At 42.2% G+C, this 21277-nt stretch overlaps 2 protein-coding genes and 1 non-coding gene across 3 annotated transcripts; 2 read left to right on the forward strand and 1 right to left on the reverse strand.

The window, feature by feature from the left end:
- Window positions 1–21: 21 nt before the first annotated feature.
- Window positions 22–8200, forward strand: LOC112884933 (serine/threonine-protein kinase tricorner-like). Its single transcript, XM_025950582.1, has 14 exons — window positions 22–225; window positions 870–1253; window positions 1886–2060; window positions 3093–3176; window positions 3265–3506; window positions 3592–3829; window positions 4639–4718; window positions 4836–4920; window positions 5883–6014; window positions 6089–6202; window positions 7117–7164; window positions 7541–7625; window positions 7722–7778; window positions 7865–8200. Exons 2-14 carry the CDS (start codon window positions 1042–1044, stop codon window positions 7984–7986), a joined length of 1674 nt encoding a protein of 557 aa, XP_025806367.1. The 5' UTR covers window positions 22–225; window positions 870–1041; the 3' UTR covers window positions 7987–8200.
- Window positions 8201–13232: 5032 nt separating this feature from the next.
- LOC112886370 (carnosine N-methyltransferase-like) lies at window positions 13233–19841 on the forward strand. The gene is made up of 18 exons (XM_025952262.1): window positions 13233–13393; window positions 14391–14463; window positions 14605–14648; window positions 14954–14996; window positions 15099–15326; window positions 15476–15631; window positions 16053–16118; window positions 16434–16478; window positions 16584–16663; window positions 17161–17225; window positions 17321–17387; window positions 17474–17587; window positions 17968–18041; window positions 18363–18460; window positions 18614–18673; window positions 18754–18822; window positions 18910–18963; window positions 19351–19841. The coding sequence occupies exons 1-18, from the start codon at window positions 13314–13316 to the stop codon at window positions 19420–19422; spliced, it is 1488 nt and encodes a 495-aa protein (XP_025808047.1). The 5' UTR covers window positions 13233–13313; the 3' UTR covers window positions 19423–19841.
- Window positions 19842–21196: 1355 nt separating this feature from the next.
- TRNAD-GUC lies at window positions 21197–21268 on the reverse strand. The gene has a single exon. It is a non-coding gene; the product is annotated as a tRNA-Asp (tRNA).
- Window positions 21269–21277: the final 9 nt, after the last annotated feature.

Here is a 21277-nt window from a genome sequence, read left to right on the forward strand (position 1 = left end):
TCCACCCCCTCTTTCTCTCTAGTCTCTCTCACTCTCTCTCTCTCTCCCCCCTCGGTCTCACACGGTTTGCCTCCGCCCACGAAAAGACAACCAACCCGGGGGAGCGAGAGGAAAGGGAAAAGCGGGTCGCGCGAGTGCCCCCTCCTCCCCCAGCTTTTGCTCCAATCGCGGCGCCGCCCCGCGCGAGATCCGTCCGCGTGCCCTGCCGCCCGCGCCGCCGCCGAGGTGAGCGCCGCCCTCTCCACCGATCCGCGGCGGGGTGCTCCGCCCCTGCCCGCCCGATTTGGCACGCGGTTCTGGCCCGGGGTTCCCCTCCCCTTCTCTAACTGCTGTCGCGTCTGCGGGTTTTTGGTCGGGGCTGGTGCTGGGAGTTGCGGGGGGACTCGCGCGTCTGGTGGGTCTCCGGTGGCGAATTGGCGCTCGCCTGTGCGTGGCTCTGGTTCTGGTTTCGGGGAGCGAGTTGGGCGGTTTTTGGTTCTGGTTAGTTGATGGGTTTTGGTGCTGCTTGTCGCTAGTGATTTTTGGGGGCCTCGCGCCGCGGCAATGCGATTCCTCCACCGAATTCTGCGGCTCCGGGTGCCGAAATGGAGTTGTTCGAGAAAATTCGTTTTGGATTTTTTATAAGGTTGGAGCTGAGATCTTAAGCTCTCTCTTCGTGGTTTGGAGATAATCCTTTTGATGGGCAATTCGAGTTCAGCGTCATCGAATTTTGAAATCCGGAGTAGGTTTATGTGTGCCGTGGGCGAACGGGCTTGAATTATTAAAATCAGAACTGTTCCGCTGACATTTTCAGTTCCATCTAGTCGTGCGATGGGTGGCACAACTTGGGCGGAACGACTCTGATTGCGGATTATTTTATTTTGTTTCAGATAGAGGTGCCGTCCCCAGCATCGGGTTCCACGGAGAGTTGTTGATTTGGATACCTGATCCAATTGAGGTGGATTGAGTGACTTGACCGTTTCAACATCCCCCCGTGCCTGCTGCCTTTGGTCAGGATAAGAGGCTTGTCTGGTTCCAGAGATGATGCCATTGTGAGTGGGGATGGATTCTGCGAGAAGTTGGTTCCAGAAGTTCCAGCCGAGGGACAAATCGAAGTCTCCTGCAGTTGCTGCCAGCCATGGAAAGGATCCAGGAAAGCCCCCGATGGATGACGCCCCTTCTAGTGCGACAAAACAGAGGGTTGCTGCTGCAAAGCAGTACATTGAGAACCACTACAAGACCCAGATGAAGTCCCTGCAAGATAGGAAAGAGAGGTAGGCAGTCCAATGGACTCAAAATTGTTTGTACCCTTGCCTGCTTTAGCTGTAGATTTAGTACCCATTGATTTTTACATACAAGTAGCAAAAATCGAAGTTTCGATTGTACTATTAGTGTAGAATGGAAAGAAATGAAGGACCCCATCTTGCTGCTATTGACCAGGATGCCCAACAACAATTCACATGCCATGTTGGGACTGGAATGGTAAACACAGGTGCAGCCATGTGGATGATTAAGATCAAGTCCTTACTAGTGTGTTGGGACCTTGGCTGTGCCCAGAATAGAAAGCCCAGTTATGACGTTAACTCAAGTTAGGTACTATATTAAGTTCTAGCCTTCTAGGAATACAGTGACTTAGCAAAACCAATATCTTAACACCAAAAATATAACGCACGAGCTGATTTTTTAGGATTGCCTTATTAAACAAACAATTTACTCAAGTAAATTTACATACTCATCTAAATGCTGTGCGCATGCTGCCACCCCCCTCCCACAACCACCACTACCACCACGTACACACTCAATTCTGCATACCAATCTACTTCTCTGTGTTTCCTTCTACTCAATGGCATTCACTTGCAGCAATATGTTTTTATCTTACTTCTATAACATGTTGGTTTGCTTATAGGCGCTGGATGTTGGAGAGAAAATTACAAGATGCTGAAGTTCCTGTAGAAGAGCAAAATAATATTTTGAAGCATTTGGAAAAAAAGGAGACTGAATACATGCGTTTGCAGAGACACAAGATGGGAGTTGAAGATTTTGAACTTTTGACTATTATTGGGAGAGGTGCATTTGGAGAGGTACTGTTCATTTCACTTTCCATCATTTGCCTCCCAGCTATTGGACTTTTAACAATTTGTGCAGACCAGAGCAATGATATACTTGCAGTATTTCTTTGTATTTTGAATTCTATCCTATCTGTGATTGTTCTACACATACTAGTGTTGTGCTTGACATTATTGATCATACAATCTTTTTTCACTAAATAAACGTGGACATTTCATATAATTGGAAATTTATACCGCCTTGCTGCTCTGTCTTGTATTTTACAACTTTACACATAACTCCTTTGCTTGTAAGAAAACTGGGATGAAGTTAACCTTTTTGTCCTTGTTCTGCTGACATTTATCTGGCACGTTAGAATTCTTTGGTATTTGGACCTTCTATGGGCCATGTCAGCTTTAGTGTCCAAATTGATGGCATTCAATTGTCATGTGGTCCCTTGATGCATGCTTGTGCTGAGATTCTGTTCGTTGCGTGCACGCAAATATTGTAATGCAGCCTGGCTGTTTCCACCATATCATTTTCATGTTCCTCCATTGTTAAGGTTGCTTCGATGGACTAGACCACTTTATCGTGGCTTGCAGGCAGTTAACCATTTTTGAGAGGAACGTGCATCTTAGACAGATTCACCAGCTGCTTATGTTTCACTCACCTCCTATGTCTTTCACCGTTTATGGAAAAGGGCGTAGTCCTTGATTTTCAGAATATACCTGTGAAAAAGAAGCCTTTTGTCCTTGATGTCCATTTTGGGCTTTTAGATTCTTGGAGTTAATCTGTCATGTCTTTGCCATCTGCTGGTTACTTTTTCTATATGTAATCAATGTATTTGGATGAATACCTTTTCGCTACAAGGCTTCACCTTTTCTTTATTTTCAAGAAGAAAATAAGAGAAAAAAAATGTTCCCTAGTGCAGTTGATTCATGCAGTTTTAAGTAAGATTTTTCTTCTGTCTTCTATTTCAGTTGACTCTTGACTCTTTTCCTTTCTTTACTTGTTATGCTACTCTTTTCCCTGAGTCACTTATGCCACTCTAAATTGTAATTGTGCAGGTGCGTCTTTGTAGAGAGAAGACCTCTAAGAATGTTTACGCAATGAAAAAGCTCAAGAAATCTGAAATGCTTCGTAGGGGCCAGGTACCATGTACGGTCTGTCTGCATTGTTTTGCATTGTCTCTATTTCTGATTTGCATGTTATACTCTGACACATGTGTGCATATTTCAGGTAGAACATGTCAAAGCTGAAAGGAATCTTCTTGCAGAAGTTGATAGTGCTTACATAGTTAAGCTGTATTATTCATTCCAAGATGAAGAGTTCCTATATCTCATCATGGAATACCTTCCTGGTGGGGACATGATGACTTTACTTATGCGCAAGGACACACTAACAGAAGATGAAGCTAGATTTTATATTGCAGAAACTGTGCTTGCCATTGAATCTATTCACAAGCACAGCTACATTCACCGGTACCATACAAGTGTTCCTTTTTTCCCCTAGAAAAGCCAGGTGATCCTATAATTTAAATGATGTATCTCTGTGTTCTTTTATCAGGGATATCAAGCCAGACAATCTATTGTTAGATCGCAGTGGTCACCTGAAGCTTTCTGACTTTGGTTTGTGTAAACCTTTGGATAGCAGTAATTTTCCAAATTTGAATGAACCAGATTATACGCCTGGAAAAGGCACCAAACCTTTGCCTGACAATACCAGTCGGTTAAGCAACCCTTCTGCACCGAGGCGTACACAGCAGGAGCAACTATCACACTGGCAAAAGAATCGCCGAATGTTGGTAAGTAGCATATCTGAACTTGGGTTAACTTATCGATGGCCAGGTAACAGCATCCATTGTTATGGTGGCTTTTTATTTGATTGTCTTGACCCAATTTTCTCTGCCTGCACTTTATCTACTTTTGGCATCCTATTTGTCATAAAGCCATACAGAAGTTACACAGCTCCTTCAAATTTTCAGGTTTTGAACTGTGTTTTCACTGATGAAGTTTGTAGTTAGTCTGGACATATCTATCTGAATCAATCATTATTAAACTTCTAAAAGAATGATAATGGTTCCCAGTTTTAAGGATATATTATTTTGTTGACATAAACCAATATTTCCATGCTGAACCAAGTATCATGGAATACTGTGGAGTCAATGGCTAATGGGTGGCCAATGTAGGTCGAATGGAGCTTTATCAAACCAACAAAACCAGTTATGATGTCCTATCTCATTATGATGGAAACAAAACGGGCAAATAGTAATATTCTAGGCCTTAATTGGCTAGCGGATTTTCAGCCTTCTCGTGGTGGACTGGTTAGAGTGTTAAACTCCAGGAGTTGTTGAAACTCCTGTCCTGACCCTGGGTTCAAAACACGGCACCTTCTTAGAACAAAAACCAGGAGGAGTCTGCCCCTGTGGTTGAGTTTTTTTTAATTGTTTAGTGGATTATGTGAATCATACATGACACCAGTTAATGGTGAACCTGGGTCCTTCCTATGTCTTCAGCTAGATTTTTGTTCCATTTTCCATAATTTCTGTTTTGTCATGCTGACCATACACTTGAGAGCACAGTTAACATGTTTAATTGCACTTTTGGCACACAGGCATATTCAACAGTTGGTACACCTGATTATATTGCTCCAGAAGTTCTACTGAAGAAAGGATATGGAATGGAGTGTGACTGGTTAGGTTTCTTATCTTGCAATTTTATCTTTTGTTATTAGACTTAGTAATTCTATGATACCCCTATGCATTGTGTATTTTCATGGATTCTTGACATCACATTTTTTTCTTCCTTTAGGTGGTCCCTTGGTGCTATCATGTATGAAATGCTTGTTGGTTACCCTCCATTTTATTCAGAGGATCCAATGTCAACTTGCAGAAAGGTACGTGTGATACCCGCAGGATACATATGCTTGTCAAAGGGTGGTAAAGGGCCTCAAATTTTAGCCTAGATAATCTAAGGGCCAGGCCCTAAAAGGGCCGGGCTCTAATCTTATACAATTTTGAGCTAAAAATATATAAGGGCCAAGTTGGATTGTGAAAAGGGCACTAGGGCCATGATCCGTTACCACCCTGTTGTCATACATATTCTATATTCAGGTTTGTCCGATGCAAACTTCATAAATAGAATTGGGTCAATCCGGTAACACTTACTCCCTCCGTATATGAAAAGGAAGTAGTTCTAGCCCTTCCATCCGTTTGCGCAAAGGAAGTCGTCCCGCGCTCCCACGCGTGAAGTTGGATGCTGTTGCCCCTGCGCCACTTCGATTGCCGTCTGCGTCGCACTCATTTAATCAACGCGCCGCCCAAGCGATTCAGCCATGCAAAATCCGCGAAAAACAAAAAAGTCGCGCCGGGGAGGGGTCGAACCCGCAATGTCTTGACGTGGACCTCCCTGTGCTATGCGCTAGCCAGTGAACCTGTGAAACTTTCTTGTAAGGAACATACCCGACACCCTATTTATTAAGGGTAAACAGGGAAAACTCTACCCTAATTAATCACTCCTTGGTATGCTAAATGCTGTCCTAAACGACTTTCTTTACCAGTATGGAGGGAGTACATGAGAGCAGATTACACGGTGTGCCGCAGTAGTATGACTATGTCTTGTAACCACAATTACATTTTGGCTGGGAGTTGGTGGTTATATGCTTGTTTAATTATTGTGGCCTTTATATAAAAAAGATCCCACATCTCATTGACTAGCCCACTGGTATTGATGGAAAGTGCATCTTAAGTGGTGGTATGGATGCAAATTTCCCAGCTGCCTCATTTACTGTAGTAAAGCAAAATACTATTATGACTTTATGAGCATGCATCTCAACTTAGTTTTTCTCTGTTCATGCAGATTGTGAACTGGAGAAGTCACTTGAAATTCCCTGAAGAGGCAAAGCTTTCTCCTGAAGCTAAGGATCTCATCAGCAAGCTTTTGTGTAACGTTGAGCAGAGACTAGGCACAAAGGGAGCCCATGAAATAAAAGTGCGTCATGTTTTATGCATACCCTTGCATTAATCTCAAGTACCCAACTAATTTCACTGTACTTTCCTCTCTAGGCGCATCCATGGTTTAGAGGTGTTCAATGGGATAAGTTGTATCAGATGAAAGCTGCTTTCATACCAGAAGTTAATGGCGAGTTAGATACTCAAAATTTTGAGAAATTTGAGGAGGTAATATTCTACTTTCCCAGTTTATTTACTTCTGCAGATTATCTGCATCAATAATATTTGCCTACTGTATAAAATCTGGTGGTTGTCAATGGCACATACCAGTCATTGATATAGTGTCTGTGAGCCTATTTTCATGTTTGTTCTCATATCGATTAGTGTTCATTCTGGATTTGAACACTACCTGTGGCACAGCTAGCATATGTACAGATTGAATAGAAGGGGTTCCCCCAGAATGCTCCTTTTTTTTCGACACAAGGCCCAACCCCATTTCCATTCACAGTAAAAGGGAAATATGTGAAAAGGGAAATAAAAGTTTGAAACAGAAACAGACGTAAGAGGAAAAAGCGGCACACTGAGTGTGAGCACTACTGCTAGGCTACTACTCTGCTTCTGAGCTAACTAGCCAATCAACTAGCACTGGCGCAAACAAATAGAGGTTGGGGCACAGGCCGCAACTGCTCAAAACCACCAAAGGGGTTCCCCAGAATGTCTTAAGCGATGTTTATTTCAGAGAGGTGAATATCACCATCTGATAATTCCTTGGTTCCCTGTTCATTGTAGGCTAAGTCTCTCTGTAAGGTACTCAAAACTTTCCAGGTTAGATCCCTAGTAATACAATTAAATGAATTCAGTGATCTAATCACAAATTCTATCTGCTGCTTAGGCAATACAACTGGGCAGATCAGGAGGAATCTAGTGTGATTTCCTTTCATATCAGTTGGGCTTTAAACAGCATTAGTCTTAGTTTTGGGATTATCCAATCATAATACTCTGTTCTTTCATTGTTTCAATGATAACATGTTTGTTGATGATCTGGTGAAACTTGAATTATGAGTGCATCGACAATTTTAGTAAACATGTTTAAAAAAGCTGTACTAATCACGCATTTGATTATCTCTTCCACTATTTTGTAGACTGGTGCTCAAATGCAAAGTTCATCTAAGTCTGGCCCATGGAGAAAGGTATGCATGACTTTCCATGAAATTTTTTTTGGTAGTGGAAGTTTACATGACAGAACTAGTTATAGACAGTTCCATATCTGCTGTTCAAGTGTAATCTTTTATTGTTTATGTTTGTTCATTGATTTCCCCCTCATCAAAGAATAGCCAAATCTGTGCTCAGAAGTGGCACACCGTGGGCATGAAAAAGTATTATTGTTCCTAGCATGCATCTGTTAACCATGAAATATGAAGAAACTTATGTGTTTCAAAGGTTGCTAAGATTTGGAGGGCACAGATATTTAGGAAGTTGACTAGAAAATTTACTTGCATCGGGCATTTTAGCTTCATTTTGTTACTATCCTCTGTCAATGAATTGAAGAATACTATTCTTTTACAGATGCTTCCATCGAAGGATGCAAACTTTGTTGGATATACTTACAAGAACTTTGAAATTGTAAATGACGATGAAGTGGCAGGAATTGGTTAGCTCTCCCTTAACCTTGTTCATCCTCTGCACATTTCACCTTGTTTAATTATATATTTAGTTTGACAAAATCATTTTGTGCTTGGTGCAACAGCAGAATTGAAGAAAAAGACTTCAAAGCCAAAGCGGCCGACCATCAAGACATTGTTTGGTAATGAGCAGAGCCAGTATTTTACGTGCCCCTTCACTATCTTATCTTTGTGATCGATCCACTTACCTTCATTCATCTCTGAACAGAGAGCATGGACGAAGAGGAGCCTGTTCAAGGAAGTTTCTTAAGCATGTTGCCACCGAAGGAGGGGCAACCTTCGTCTCACTCCAGCATTCCACCAGAACAATACCAACCTCGACGTAAATAGGATATGGAGGTTCAAAAAGTAAAGCATAGGAAAGTAAAACAAGAAAAAAAAATTCTGCTGCCTTTTGATCATCCCGTTCCCTGTCTGTAAATCCTAACCGATGCTTTCTTTAGTCAAATGCTTTGAAAAAAATCTCTCCGTCCAAATTGTATGGCATGTGATGTGAGCTAGCTGTGTTCGCTGTATGTTGTGTTACGGTTCCAGCCATTCTCAACCTCTGGCTTGCATCTGTATACTCGTAACCAGGCACGAGCTGCGGCGAGCATGTCTATGACATGGCATCGTATCTTTGTTTTTGGTAACCTTTGCAGGAGTTTGACTAACTGATGCGCCCATAACTCGAGAAGTAGCTGCCGTAGGCTGTTGACGTTTTGTCGTGGGCAACTGCATTCACCAGCCATTGGTCTCGCCATATTTTCCCAATTAAATCGTGTTATTTGTGCGTTGCAGGGCTGCAGTTTATGTCTTTCACGAACTGCTTTCGTTTGCAAAAGACAGCAGCTGCTTTCGCTTTCCTACTTCGGTAGTGTTTGGATCCAAAATGCAAAAGGGTAAAAATTTTGCCATTTGCTAAAAGTGGTAAAATTTTTGCCATTAGGGATGTTGGATCCAAATAACAAAAGTTTTGGCAAAAAATCATTTAAACCCCTTTTGTCCCTCTCCTATCCCCTTTCCCGCCATTTCATACAGAGTGCATAAAATTGACAATCCAAAATTTATACAGTCCAAGCCAAAGTGCGTACAATTATTTATCCAAAGTTCATACAGTTCCATACAAAGTACACAAATTTGCACTTCTAAAGTTTATCTATTGTACAAAGCATTGGCCAGTTGATCTCGAAATTCATTCATGTTGCAATCTTCATCCAATCGTCCCGTGTCCCGTGTACTGTTTGTGATATTGATGCCTCAACTGGAACATAGTGCTCATTACGGTCGCAACGATCAAATTGTTCATCCATGAGCTTACTCTCTCTAATAAAATTATGCAATGCAGTGCATGCTACAATTATTCGGGCTTGCTTTGCCGGTGGGTAGCTTGGCACTTTCAACAACATCCTCCACTTCATTTTTAAAACTCCAAAGGTCCTTTCCACGACATTTCTAAGTGAAGAATGAGCAAAATTGAAGGTCTCTTTCGTACCTCTGGGCATTGTGGAATTACGAAACTCTGATATATGGTATTTTGTCCCCTTGTAAGGTGCAAGATAACCTGCACGATTTGGATATCCCGAATCCACTAGGTAGTACTTCCCTACAAAATTAATTTTCTGTTAGTAAGAAAATCAACAATAAAACAACACATGTCATGTACTTGTTGCACAGATTGGTATTGTACCTAGAGGTGGGTGTGGAAACCTTTCTTTGTACTTGTTGATGGCATCATTGAACACTCTCATGTCGTGCACTGATCCCGGTCATCCAGCAAGCACAAATGTGAATCTCATGTCAAAGTCTACAACTGCAAGCACATTTTGTGTTGTGTGCCCTTTCGACAAAGATATTGAACCTTTTTATCATTTGGCACTACAACTTCCACATGAGTTCCATCAATTGTCCCTATACAATTATTGAAGTGTGGCCTGAATCTCGAACATTGCAACCGTCGGTGTATTGTCTTGAATTCTGGGTCCACTGGCCTAATTATATCAGCAGCTAGTTTGACAAGGTATTTTAAAATTTTTCCAAAGTTGCGGTGCACTGTCTCTAGTGACCTTTGCAGTCGATTATCTACTTGTCTGACTGACTGAGATGCACCAACCATCCAAAGGAACATTCCTACGGCCTCTATACTACTAGACTTTGATGTTGACTTGAGACCATAAGATTGCACTAACAAGTCATGTAGTTTATAAAATATTAGTGGTGTCATCCTAAACAATTTGTAACATTCTGTTTCATCAGCTAAATTCCTCATCACCCACTCTTGACCACTTTCAGGAGCTGTCCTCCTCTTATTTTTGTGCATATAAGTGTCATGATACATACCAAAAAAGAAGATCGTCTCCATCACTTGCTTCTCATGCTCAGCGTCCTCCTGTAACAAGTTCAGGAGCTCTTCGTCACTTGAATCCAACTGACCATCCAATTCCTATGAGATAATAAACAGTAATGCATTAGTAAATAATTGAGACAATGCTATGTGAGACCTGAAATTGTAATGGATCAGGAAACAACTGAGATAATGACATATGACACAACAAACAGCAATGGGTTATAAACATATGAGACAACGACATTGTTCAACACAAATAGAACAGGCACACAAATGTCCAGTGACACATATGGTTTGCACACACAATTATTACATCAATATGGTACACTAATCTAGATTTTTTTCCTTGCAATATCTTCTCAGGAATGCCACCCTGCCTTCTGATGTCTCCATGTTAATGAAAAACTTCATTAGTGCCTCATCTTTGCAGATATGGGAGACTGCGTAAAGCTTTGGACTACTTTCATCTAACCCAGCTTGTTTTGCCAACTGTTGTGCTTTTTTAATTGCAGCTTCCAACTTTGCCTCAGTATTTTCTTGTTTGTTCCCAAGTTTCTTCAAAAACAGATTCCTTTCAGCTGATTGCCTAGCAGACATGTGAAGGTATTGCTTCATCACCTTCAACATAGGGCTCTTGCTCTTCTTGATAGGACTATCTGCAGTAGACCTAGTGCTTGTACTGCTAGCCCTTTTATGCCCGCTGGAACTCATAGGGCTGTTTTTAGTTCCTTGAAGCTCCTCTTCCTCTTCCTCATTTCCCTATGCCTCATCTTCATAAAGCGCCTCATCCTCTTCTTGGCCAGGAACAAATGCGCTCGATCCATCAACAGCTACATCATGAAAACAGTGCTCTAGCAAATCAAAATATTCTGGAGGTCCCCACTTCAGTTTCTTGAATTCTGGACATCCCTGAGAAAAAAAGAACAACACACAATTAGAATGGCTAAGTAAAATTCAATTCTGCACAATTGAAATGCAAGGACAATTACCTTTATTTTTGTGTCCCACCAGTCTTTGCTTGCAGTAGGCCATTCTTGGTCATCACGGCCTAAACCACTGTCAGTGTGCATATCTTTTATGAACACATACATCTGCTTTAGAGTCCTAATTCGCCCACTGAGCTGCTTCGTGTCATGCCTTAAGTCTGTTGCGCAATGGTACTTTGCACAAAGCTGCCTGTACCCCTCTCTAGACATGATTCCTTTGTTGTAATTGCCCAACCCTATTTGCTCAGAGAGGAGTTGAAGCAACACAGTATTATTGTGACTCAACCAATTTGCCTTGTCAATTTTCTTTGCAATAGTTTTTTTTCTTTTGTCAATCTACAACAATATGCATGACGAGGACATGGCATGCATATATAATATAGAAAAGAACAATAAGAACATAGTATTATTAAGCATCTGTAATTCATGAGTGAGATAGTAACATAGTAGCAACAGATGATATTAATTCATGAGTGAGATTGAAAAAAAATGCCCTACTCTTTCAAAATATGCTGTCTGCTTGATGAATGAAGAAGAAAAATAAATCTTGCTTTGCAGCCCAATACAACAGTTAGTATTCAGTACAATCTTATTCCATCGGAGCTAAGAATCAGCTCCAACCATTGCATTGGTTACTCATGCATTGGAAACTTTATATCCATCAGAAGGTTGAAACTAAATAACCAGGGTACAGTTCTATTATAAAGTGACCATAACTACTGAGTGTAGAAATATTAACTAAGAAAGGTGAATATGCCATATCATCAAAACCTATGAATTAAGCCGGAATTGGACCTGATCCATGTTTCTTTTTGTTCTCGTATTAATTAGTATGTTACTGATTTCAACCTAAAATTGTATGCAACCAAGTCGTCAACCTCAAATAGCAATGATCAACTATCAAGCACAAACCATCACGATACCTGAACGATCTCCTGCACGTCCTCGTCATCCTCCAGCTCGGTCCCGTTGCTGGCCTCGTGCCGAGGACCAGAAGGATCACCGGGAGCAACCGAGGCAGGTGGCAACCCACCACCTTGGCCGCGGCTGGATGACAGACCTGGACCGCGTGGTTTGCGAAGGCCAACTGTGCGGATCAGGCCTCCTGTGCCACGGGGCGGTGGAGGGGAACGAACGGGCCTCTTGCGGCCGTCGCTTCCGCTCCCGCTGTCAGACTGCACCAGGCTTTGGTACCTCGCCAGGTAGGGCCACCCTTCCGGCTGCGAGTTGAGGGCAAGACCTTCCATGCCCAGACGAGAGACCGGCGTCCGGGCCGCGTCGTCGGAGTAAAAATCAAATCCCTCGTCAGGGGAGTACGGTTCGGGCTGGGAGAAGACATCCCGGGTCCCGTCAGCCCCAAATCCGGCCATCTCCGATCCTGCTTTTGGGGTCGTCGGAGGCGGAGGCCGAGGAGATGCGCCGGTGGCGGTGGACTCGGCCAGTGAGGACGTGGGCGTGGTCTCAGGGAGTAGTGGCTGCTACTGGCGGTGGGCGTGAGGGAGAGGCGGAGGTGGGCGCTGGCGGTGGGGTCGGCGGAGGCCGGCACTGCGGCGGGGTCGGGCGCTGGCGGCATCGGCGGGGTCGGGCGCGGGGCGGCTCGGGCGGCGGGCGGCAGGGTCACGCGCCTGGCGGCGGGGTCGCCGAGCGGCGGGCGGCGGGGCCGGGCGCCGGGCGGCGGGGGTGCCGCCGGCGGAGGTCGGGCGGATGCGGCGGACTGGCGGAGGTCGGACGGATGCGGGATCGGGCGGGATGCGAGATAGGGTTGCTGTTTTTGCTGTTTCCCTTTTGCCATATGTTTTGCTGTTTTCCTTTTACCATAGGGTGTTTGGGTCCAAATGGAAAAAAAGAGTAAAATTTTTGCTATTTGCCCTTTTGCCAAAGGATCCAAACATGCCCTTCCTTTGGCCAACTCTTGCAAATGCGGCTGAAGGAAGTTTTTGGGACAACGCAGTCTCACAAAATCTAAAGCGACGACAATGACGTCACAGTTTGTCTTGCAAATCTCGTTGGTGTTCACCGGCTTGACAAGATCTTAAAAGAGGTGTGGTAATGACGTCACAGTTTGTCTTGCAAATCTCGTTGGTGCACGTCACAAATGTCGCGTGTGCTCGTCACGGCAGCACCATTGCCTCGGGCACTCGGCACTCGGCAGGACGCGGCACTTGGTTGGACCCAACCACGTAGCACTATAGCGGGGCCGGGCCGGGCCGGACCATGATACGGGCCGTCAGCCATCTGATCTGGTGGAAAAAAGAACTGGTAACTGATGGGGCTGTCACCTGTCAGTCAGTCAAGTTGAGAGGCACCATCCGAAAAAACAGTCCGCCTCGCCGCCGCCGGAGAAGATGAGCGAGCGGCGGTACACCGAGCAGGAGGAGGCCCTCGAGATCAAGTCCCTCCGCCGCATCATCGCCGCCTACGCCAAGTACGCGCACCCTCGACCCCATCCCCGCTCCGCTCCCCCTCTTCTACTCTGCCGGCCCGTACGAATCGGCCCCCGTTCATTCCCCACGGCGCCGCCATCGCCGCGGTTGATTGGAAGTGCATAAGCAGCGGAGCTCGGTGCTATAAGCGGTTCCGAGTGCCGGTCCGAGTCGTGGGCCGATGGGGTGGTCTGGAGTTTGGACTTCGGAGTGGAGCGTAGTGTGCTTCGATTGTTTCGAGTGAGTTGTAGGGTTCGACCAGCCGGTGGGGAAGGCGGGGAGCTGCGCTGTTGCCCCCCCCCCCCCCCCCCCCCCCCGCACAGAGAATAAGGAGGGACTTCGCTGTTTGGGAGTTCTCGAGTAGCACAACCCAGTGCAACCAAGTCTCACGGCTCATGAATAGAGAGAGATATGCTTCCCTGCGCATGGCGGTGTTTGCGTGGATAGTGAATCAGTGATGTGGGTAGTGGTGTTGGACCCGGTGATGTTTCTGTTGGTTTTCATTGACTTGCTACCCTCATCTTATTAGGGAGAAAAGATTTAGATACGCCTAATTGATGTGGGTGTTTCCTAGCACTATGCTGGTTTTTTGTGGTTGTTGATTGAGGCCATTAGAGGGTGCATTTGATGGCAATCTGATATTTTTAATCCTCAAAATTTTACCATTGGTAAATTGCCTATAATAATCTGCAATGATGTAAACATTTTGGATGTAGTTGATCAATCTACCATCCTTAAAATATTGAATGCAGGATTGGAAGACATGTTTAGTTTTTGTCAGCTGTTGGCTCGGTTAGAGTTTTTACCTTTGCAACATCAGTTTCTGATTCCCCCCCCCCCCCCCCCCCAAATGGTTGGTAATACATGGAAGCTAATCAACTCTCAGTTTCACTCGGAACATGAAATGATATTTATGCAATATAACTATATGAGAAAATTCTAGCCCTACCCCTTTATCATGATCAAAGTTTAAAACATTTGTTTTTATGGTTGTAATAGCTATCAAGATGCAGCAGAAAGGGATGTCAAGAGATATGAGAGATCATTCAAAATGCTTCCTCCTGCACACAAGGTTTATATTTGTATTATCATCACATGTTTTCCTTTATTTTTAACCTAGTTGCTCTTTGCTAACTACATTAGAGTTCATTTTTTATTTTATTAGCTCATCTAATGCTGTGCGCTCTCCCTCACCTATGGCATTTCTGTGTAGGAACTTCTTTTCCACCTTGGTCTGAAGTACCAAAGACTCAGATGGTAACATTTTGTGCTTCATGCTTGTAATCATATAGTACTGATAAATAGTTCTCCTGCTTTGTATATGAGATTTTCCAACATGCTCTATCTTCATGGGGCTCTTCATTGGAACATTTGAGCCAATGCTCATTTAGAATAGTTCTCCAATTTTTGTTGATTAACTTGTCTTTGGTTTGATACTGCTGCACAACTTAGATGTATGGATACAGCGTGTGTGGATAGCGTATGGTCATTTATGTAAAAAGGCCTTTATGCTTACTGCTGATAGATTTGCTGCTTTTATTTGACACTTTATTGCTTGACAGGTGTATATCCATGAATGCAGCTTTTATCATGAACATGCTTGAGGTATGATCTTTTGAGACTGTTTATCTGATGATATCTGCAATGCACATGTTTTTCGAAAACTGCAATGCACATGATGGCATTATTAAAAGTGAAAAATTGCAGGCATTTGAACCTCCTTTCGACATGAGTCAGTATGTAAATGTCAGTGGTCATGACCATCCATCAAACATGCATGACCACAGTCATGTGGATTGCACTCATTCCAGTGGGAGGGGTGATTGCTCTTCAATTTCTATCTCCAGAAGCAATTCGCAATTGGATGGACAGCATTGTAACCCCAAAGAAGATGCTAGTACTCATGAATCTTCAAGAGAAACTGAAAGTAAAAAGGCACGACCTGTCTGAATCCTTCTTTTATATATAGATGGGTGCTTTCGTGCACAATTCACTTTTAGATAATTTCAGTGGCGATATGCTGTTGAAGATTCCATTGTGTTGCATGTAGAATTTGACTGATTAAATATATAAATATCTAACAGGACGAGGAAGAGCACATGGCAGGCTGTTCCCAGCCTCTTGGCAGTGACTTGGGAACATCCCAGGGTGTAGATGTATCATGTAATGGTGATACAGATGCAAGCACAGCTGCTTATTGTCAAGATAAAGATGTCTCTTCATCTTCTGCTGTTGATAATGTAAGCTCTATTTGCATGATGTAAGCTGTTGATAGTTCTCAATTGCATAATGCAGGATATTATTATGCTATCATATTTGAATTCCATTATCATGAATCTCAAGGATATAGCATGCTTTCTAAATGGGAAATATTCCACGTACAACTGAAATTGTGGACACACGTCTAGATTTCAAATTTCAATAATTAATCAATTGTGCCAAGATACTTTCACAGAACCAAATTTCCGAACATTTTAAGACAGGATATCGCACATCATTTTGCAAATTACTTTTGGCCTATCGAGCAGATGAGCACTGACCTTTTTCTGTGCATCATGCACTGATTCCGGGAATCCTCTTCTAAATCCTTTTGGTATCTTCCGCTCACAGATAATTTGTTCAAATATCTATGGAATATGAATTCCTGTTTCATTGTTTTAGGTAACACCACGACGTTGCACAGGTTCATTGTTCAAGTTGAATGTTCCTCCAATAGATGTTGACAAGGTAAGTGGTGTTCTGATTCAATCCATTTTGCAGATAGAGTGATAATACAATTATATACGTGGAAGTTAGCCAAGGGTGTATTAGTTGACAACCAAAGAAGTATGCAATGTTGCTGCTTTTCATTTGAACTGCTTTCCATTTATGCCCATGAAATTTTAATTGCTGAAACTGCTGTATTTTTCTGATTTCTGTGTGCATTTGTGTGTGAAGTTAATGGTTTCCCCATACATGCAATTACTCACCAGTTTGCTTGTTGTTTTGGACATTCTCTATTGTTTGCTGCTTCTATTAGTCATCTTGTTATGTTTCATGCAGGTAAGATGCATTGTAAGAAATATTGTGAGAGATTGGGCTGAGGAGGTAATTTTCTATTCTACTGTAAATAGCTTGAAGCAGAGTTCTTTTCCAGTGCACTGATATAACTATTGAAAATACTGCTGTTTTTTTCTATTTATATTGTTCCAGGGTCAAAAGGAACGTGATGAGTGCTACAAGCCCATTCTTGAGGAGCTTAATCGTCTTTTTCCTAACCGGAGTAATCAGAGGTAAACCTTCCCCTTTTCGCTTCAATAATGAGGTTCCCTGATCTTTCAGCAGTAAAAACTAAAAAAGACATATTTTTGTGACATTATTTTTTTTAATCTTTGCTCACAACTGTGCTTGCATGGATTGTGCATGCATGTATGTACATGTTGCTGTTCCTTTTTTACTTGTGGGTGTGCTAGTTTGTTACCAGTAATGACAAAAAAGCTGTTTTTGCCTTCAATCAGGGCCCAGAACCCTGTGAGGTTGTAACTTTGTTATTTTCACATTGTCCACTTAATCTAAGCATCATATGAACAAAAATTTAGCAAAATTCTCCTCACAGATTGCCTTCGTATGCGTTTAATTATGTAGCATACTAGCATATCACCTGTACTTATACCTTCTGCTAGCTATGGATGATCATTGCAAGCATCTCAACCTAAGAAATAAACAGAAGATACTTTGGTATTCATGTTACTCTTGCTTTGTTGATATTTATATTTGTTGAACTTCATAGGCCTCCTTCATGTCTAGTCCCTGGTGCTGGGCTTGGGAGATTGGCGCTGGAGATATCTTCTCTGGGTACCACAATAAAATTCTAGATAAAAAATTAGCTAAAATTCTTGGGGAACTGTTGAGATATTTCTTGATGTTGTATTTTTTTTAACCTTGAACAGGTTTTGTAAGCCAGGGGAATGAGTTCTCATATTACATGCTGATTTGTTCAAGTTTCATCCTGAACCAGTATGACAATCTATTAAATATAAGCTACACACCATCTATTTATTGTTCATACTTTATAATGCTAATGATATTTCTATTCTTACCAGCACCCAAGAGGCTAATGAATGGACTATATATCCTTGGATACACAGTAACTGCAATTCTCTTTCAGATAATGATCAACTTCGGCCTGTTTCATTTCCTGATATTCATCCCTCAAGGTACCTATTATCCCATGTGTATCATATCAGCGTAGCTACTGACTGCGAAAGATAGGTATAGAATACCTTTGCAATATGACGTGCTTCCTACTGTCCCTACAAAAATATGACCTTTGAATGTTGAAATATTTGTATTTAGTAGTCAAATGTGCTTTCATATTTTGGATGTCTAATCTGAACTTCATTTTATCTGGAGTTCGTTTTTAACACTTGGGCATGTTTCAGTCATTTGGCATTATAAATAATGTAGGTAAAAACTGAGTATTTGCTTGCATTGGTGCCCATATGTCTTGCAAAAAACAGATATGTTGATTTTTATTTTTTATTTTATTTGCGTTGATACTCAGCTTATGTATTTCCGAGTCCTTTTCTATCAACAGTGCAGGTATCACGGAGGGATTTTCAATGTGTGCTGGGGATTTTGTAGAGGTCTACAATGAGGAAAGCCAAGAATGTGAGATGACTCAATGATATGTACATTCTTTATGAATATAGATAGTAGACAGCATGAGTCCAAAATGTTTTATTTTTTAATTTCAACACACTTTTAAATAATCTAACATTCTTTTAAATAAAGGGGTATGTTTCAGAATCAGCATAGCTCTGTGTTTGCTTTGGTCTTAATGTAGTACCATTTGCTACAGCTTTACGACCTGATTGCAGGCTGACGTTCAATGTATTCGCCTTTATTTCTCACCTTACACCTTTTGTTTTGAATCTGTATGATGGAGCAATGCAATTTGAACATTCTGTGCGATACTATCTGTTGTTCCAGCTGCATGGGATGCTGTTGTAACTTGCTTCTTCCTGGATACGGCACACAATATTGTTGAATATATTGAGATCATATCAAAAGTTCTCAAGGATGGTGGGGTGAGTTCTTCCGCTCTAGGAATCATCACGAAGTATTTATTTTTTGTAAACCAATTGCAGAGAAGTTCACAGTTCAGTGATTTTTGTAAACTTGCCATTGTTAAAGCTGTTCCTCGACTCATATTTATTCTTTGTGCTGATTTCGATCAACAGGTCTGGATAAACTTGGGTCCTCTTCTATACCACTTTGCTGATTCATATGGGCCAGATGATGTAATTAACTAACTTCCATTATGCACAATGTAAGGTGTATCTTTTCTTTGAAGTTGCCTGATTTATCTCCTTGAACTCAGGATATGTCTATTGAACTAAGTTTGGAAGATGTGAAAAAGGTTGCCTACCATTATGGATTTGTGATGGAGGTGAGGGTTTATGGATTAAATTTATATCTGGTTGATTATGATAATCTGTTATTGTTCTCGTGGGTTACTTTGATATATGATTTGCAGGTAGAGAAAATGATAGAAACTACTTACACTGCAAATATGAGAGCAATGATGCAGGTAACCTTCTAAGCTTTAAGGTGATGTTTTTCCAATTCAGTATCTCCAAATAGCTAGGGGTTGTTTAATATGTGAGGTTCATTCTATGATTTCTTATTTTCGTGCATTGATTTTAACCTCATTTCACATAATCAGCTGGTGGGCTGGGTAAGTTTTAATGACTGAAGTATTGTTATTCACATGATTAGTTGCTGGTCTTGGTGCATATAGGGTAATCTAACTTTTGAAAGCTCTAGTTCTGAAAAGTTGGGGTTATAGCTATGCTGAATTCTGTTGATTGACATCTGACATTCCACTCCCTGCTGATTTATTGTGAATGTCTGTGAGCCTCTTGTATTATCACAGTATGATAACCAAAATCTTATTTGTACATTGATTGAGTTGCAGAATCGATACCGTGCAGCATTCTGGACAATGAGGAAGAATGCATCTCGGGCAAAGGCTCAGAAGCATTGTTGAAGTGAAACTCAACATCTGTGGTACACAAGCTAATAGGCCGAACATGGATCTGTCCAGTGCGTGTTTATCCAGGCTGGGGCAACTGGGATGATCTTTTCGTGCGATCATTTTTTCACCATTGTATTCGAACTTTACACAAACCGGACCACGACAAATCTAGATAGCCATATCAGATTAGCTGCCTGATTCACATAGAATATAATTGGCATCACACAGGAAAGGGAGATATGTCTCTGCTCGCACTGTTTTAGTGGCATAGGAGAAAAGGATGAGCTAGCTAGCGTACAAGGTGTCTGTTAATTTGGTTTGGAGGGAGATGCATTAATGGCAGAATTGTGACTCTCGACTTGTGATCTATAAGCAATGACTCCAAAGGTGTATAATTTGTGAATTGAACTGTACCATGATTTATTGAACTCCATCCACTATATGTTCCACCAACGCCGAAGCTGAAATTTTTGCTGTACACGAAGCTGAATAGAATTTGTGTTCAATATTTTTGAAGAGTACAAAATGGCTTTATCCGCCATTGTAACGTGCGTGACCAGACCATTTCAAAAGTGTAATAAAGTCACCAGGTAGACACTCCCGGAAGGGGGAAAAAATAGACATTGTTAATTTATTTATTTAGCAAAGATAGAAAAAGGAAAAAATATCGCCGTTGCTGTCAGTATGCGAAGTTAAGCAATTAAATAATAAATGGAACGAGAATATGGGTGTTAGCAGGGGAGGAAACACTTGCTAATTGTATAGCACAGCTGTTTTTACTTTTGTGCGCTTGCTAATGATCGGTGATGAAAGCTCATGCCTGGGTGGCGGGACCATGATGTGATACGCAGCGTATTCTTCTGTATGTAAATGTATTGTAGTTGTGTATTGTGTGGAAGAATTTCTTTCACAGTTCCACGGACAGATGTTCTCGCTATTCTCGTGTAGTTGTCCATCAAGCGGGTATTTGATCTAAGTACTGATACTTTTAAGTATTAAATTTTAGCACTAGTTTCTTCAAAGATAAGTGCTAACGGGGTGGATTAAATTTTAGCCAAGACTTGAAAACTAGGTTACGAGTGCTAATAGATGTAAAAGTTTAGCATCCATCTTTAATACATCCAAACAGGTCTCAGAACTGTCCCAAATGTATGTACCGCTCGACGCTCGTGTGAGCTTGAATCATCCAATCACCACAAAAATCTCACACAAACATTTTCTGAGCAGTCTACCTGTTGACATGGTTGGACGTACACGGCATAAAAACCGCTGACGCTTCCATCTCATTGTAATCAAACACGAAATGGACCGTATTGGTGGTGGAGGGGACTAACTTCGTATAGAGTAGAACGAACAGGGGACCGGAGCCAGCCAAAGCCTGGCGAGGACAATTTCGCCTTGAATGGAATGAAGATGTTGCGGCGTGGAAGCTGCAGAACAAAGCAGCCTGTTATTACTTGCGGGAATCAAGAATCGCTTTGTGCTATGCAACTGCTCCAGAACCAGTTGCTCCAGTCAGAATGATGGGTGCTTGAGCTAGGATAAGTCGTCGATGAACACCCACAAGCACAATGCTTTTCAACAAATGCCGTCTCATATCACTGAACCCAACGACGACAGAGAACTCGTGCAGCCATAACATCAACCCCGTTCAGGTGTTGGACCCAGGCGTCGCCGCGGCAGGCTGGCACTGGCAGGGCTCAAGTCCAGATTCTAGAAGATATGAAGAACGAGTTCTAAACTTAGATTATTAAACACGATTAGCCTAAAATAGTTAAAAAAAAGACGCCGTTGCCGGGGATCGAACCCGGGTCACCCGCGTGACAGGCGGGAATACTCACCACTATACTACAACGACTCTGCTGGG

This window comes from Panicum hallii, chromosome 3, assembly GCF_002211085.1.
Source record: "Panicum hallii strain FIL2 chromosome 3, PHallii_v3.1, whole genome shotgun sequence".
Taxonomy (NCBI): domain Eukaryota; kingdom Viridiplantae; phylum Streptophyta; class Magnoliopsida; order Poales; family Poaceae; genus Panicum; species Panicum hallii.

What these genes read in the sequence shown, in the direction of transcription:
- LOC112884933 (XM_025950582.1), top strand. Translation starts at nt 1,042, where the DNA reads ATGGATTCTGCGAGAAGTTGGTTCCAGAAGTTCCAGCCGAGGGACAAA. An exon ending in TATGGAATGGAGTGTGACTG is followed by an intron (nt 4,719 to 4,835) that starts GTTAGGTTTCTT and finishes TTCTTCCTTTAG; the next exon opens with GTGGTCCCTTGGTGCTATCA. An exon ending in GACCATCAAGACATTGTTTG is followed by an intron (nt 7,779 to 7,864) that starts GTAATGAGCAGA and finishes ATCTCTGAACAG; the next exon opens with AGAGCATGGACGAAGAGGAG.
- LOC112886370 (XM_025952262.1), top strand. Translation starts at nt 13,314, where the DNA reads ATGAGCGAGCGGCGGTACACCGAGCAGGAGGAGGCCCTCGAGATCAAG. An exon ending in GAGAAACTGAAAGTAAAAAG is followed by an intron (nt 15,327 to 15,475) that starts GCACGACCTGTC and finishes AATATCTAACAG; the next exon opens with GACGAGGAAGAGCACATGGC. An exon ending in CCTAACCGGAGTAATCAGAG is followed by an intron (nt 16,664 to 17,160) that starts GTAAACCTTCCC and finishes TGAACTTCATAG; the next exon opens with GCCTCCTTCATGTCTAGTCC.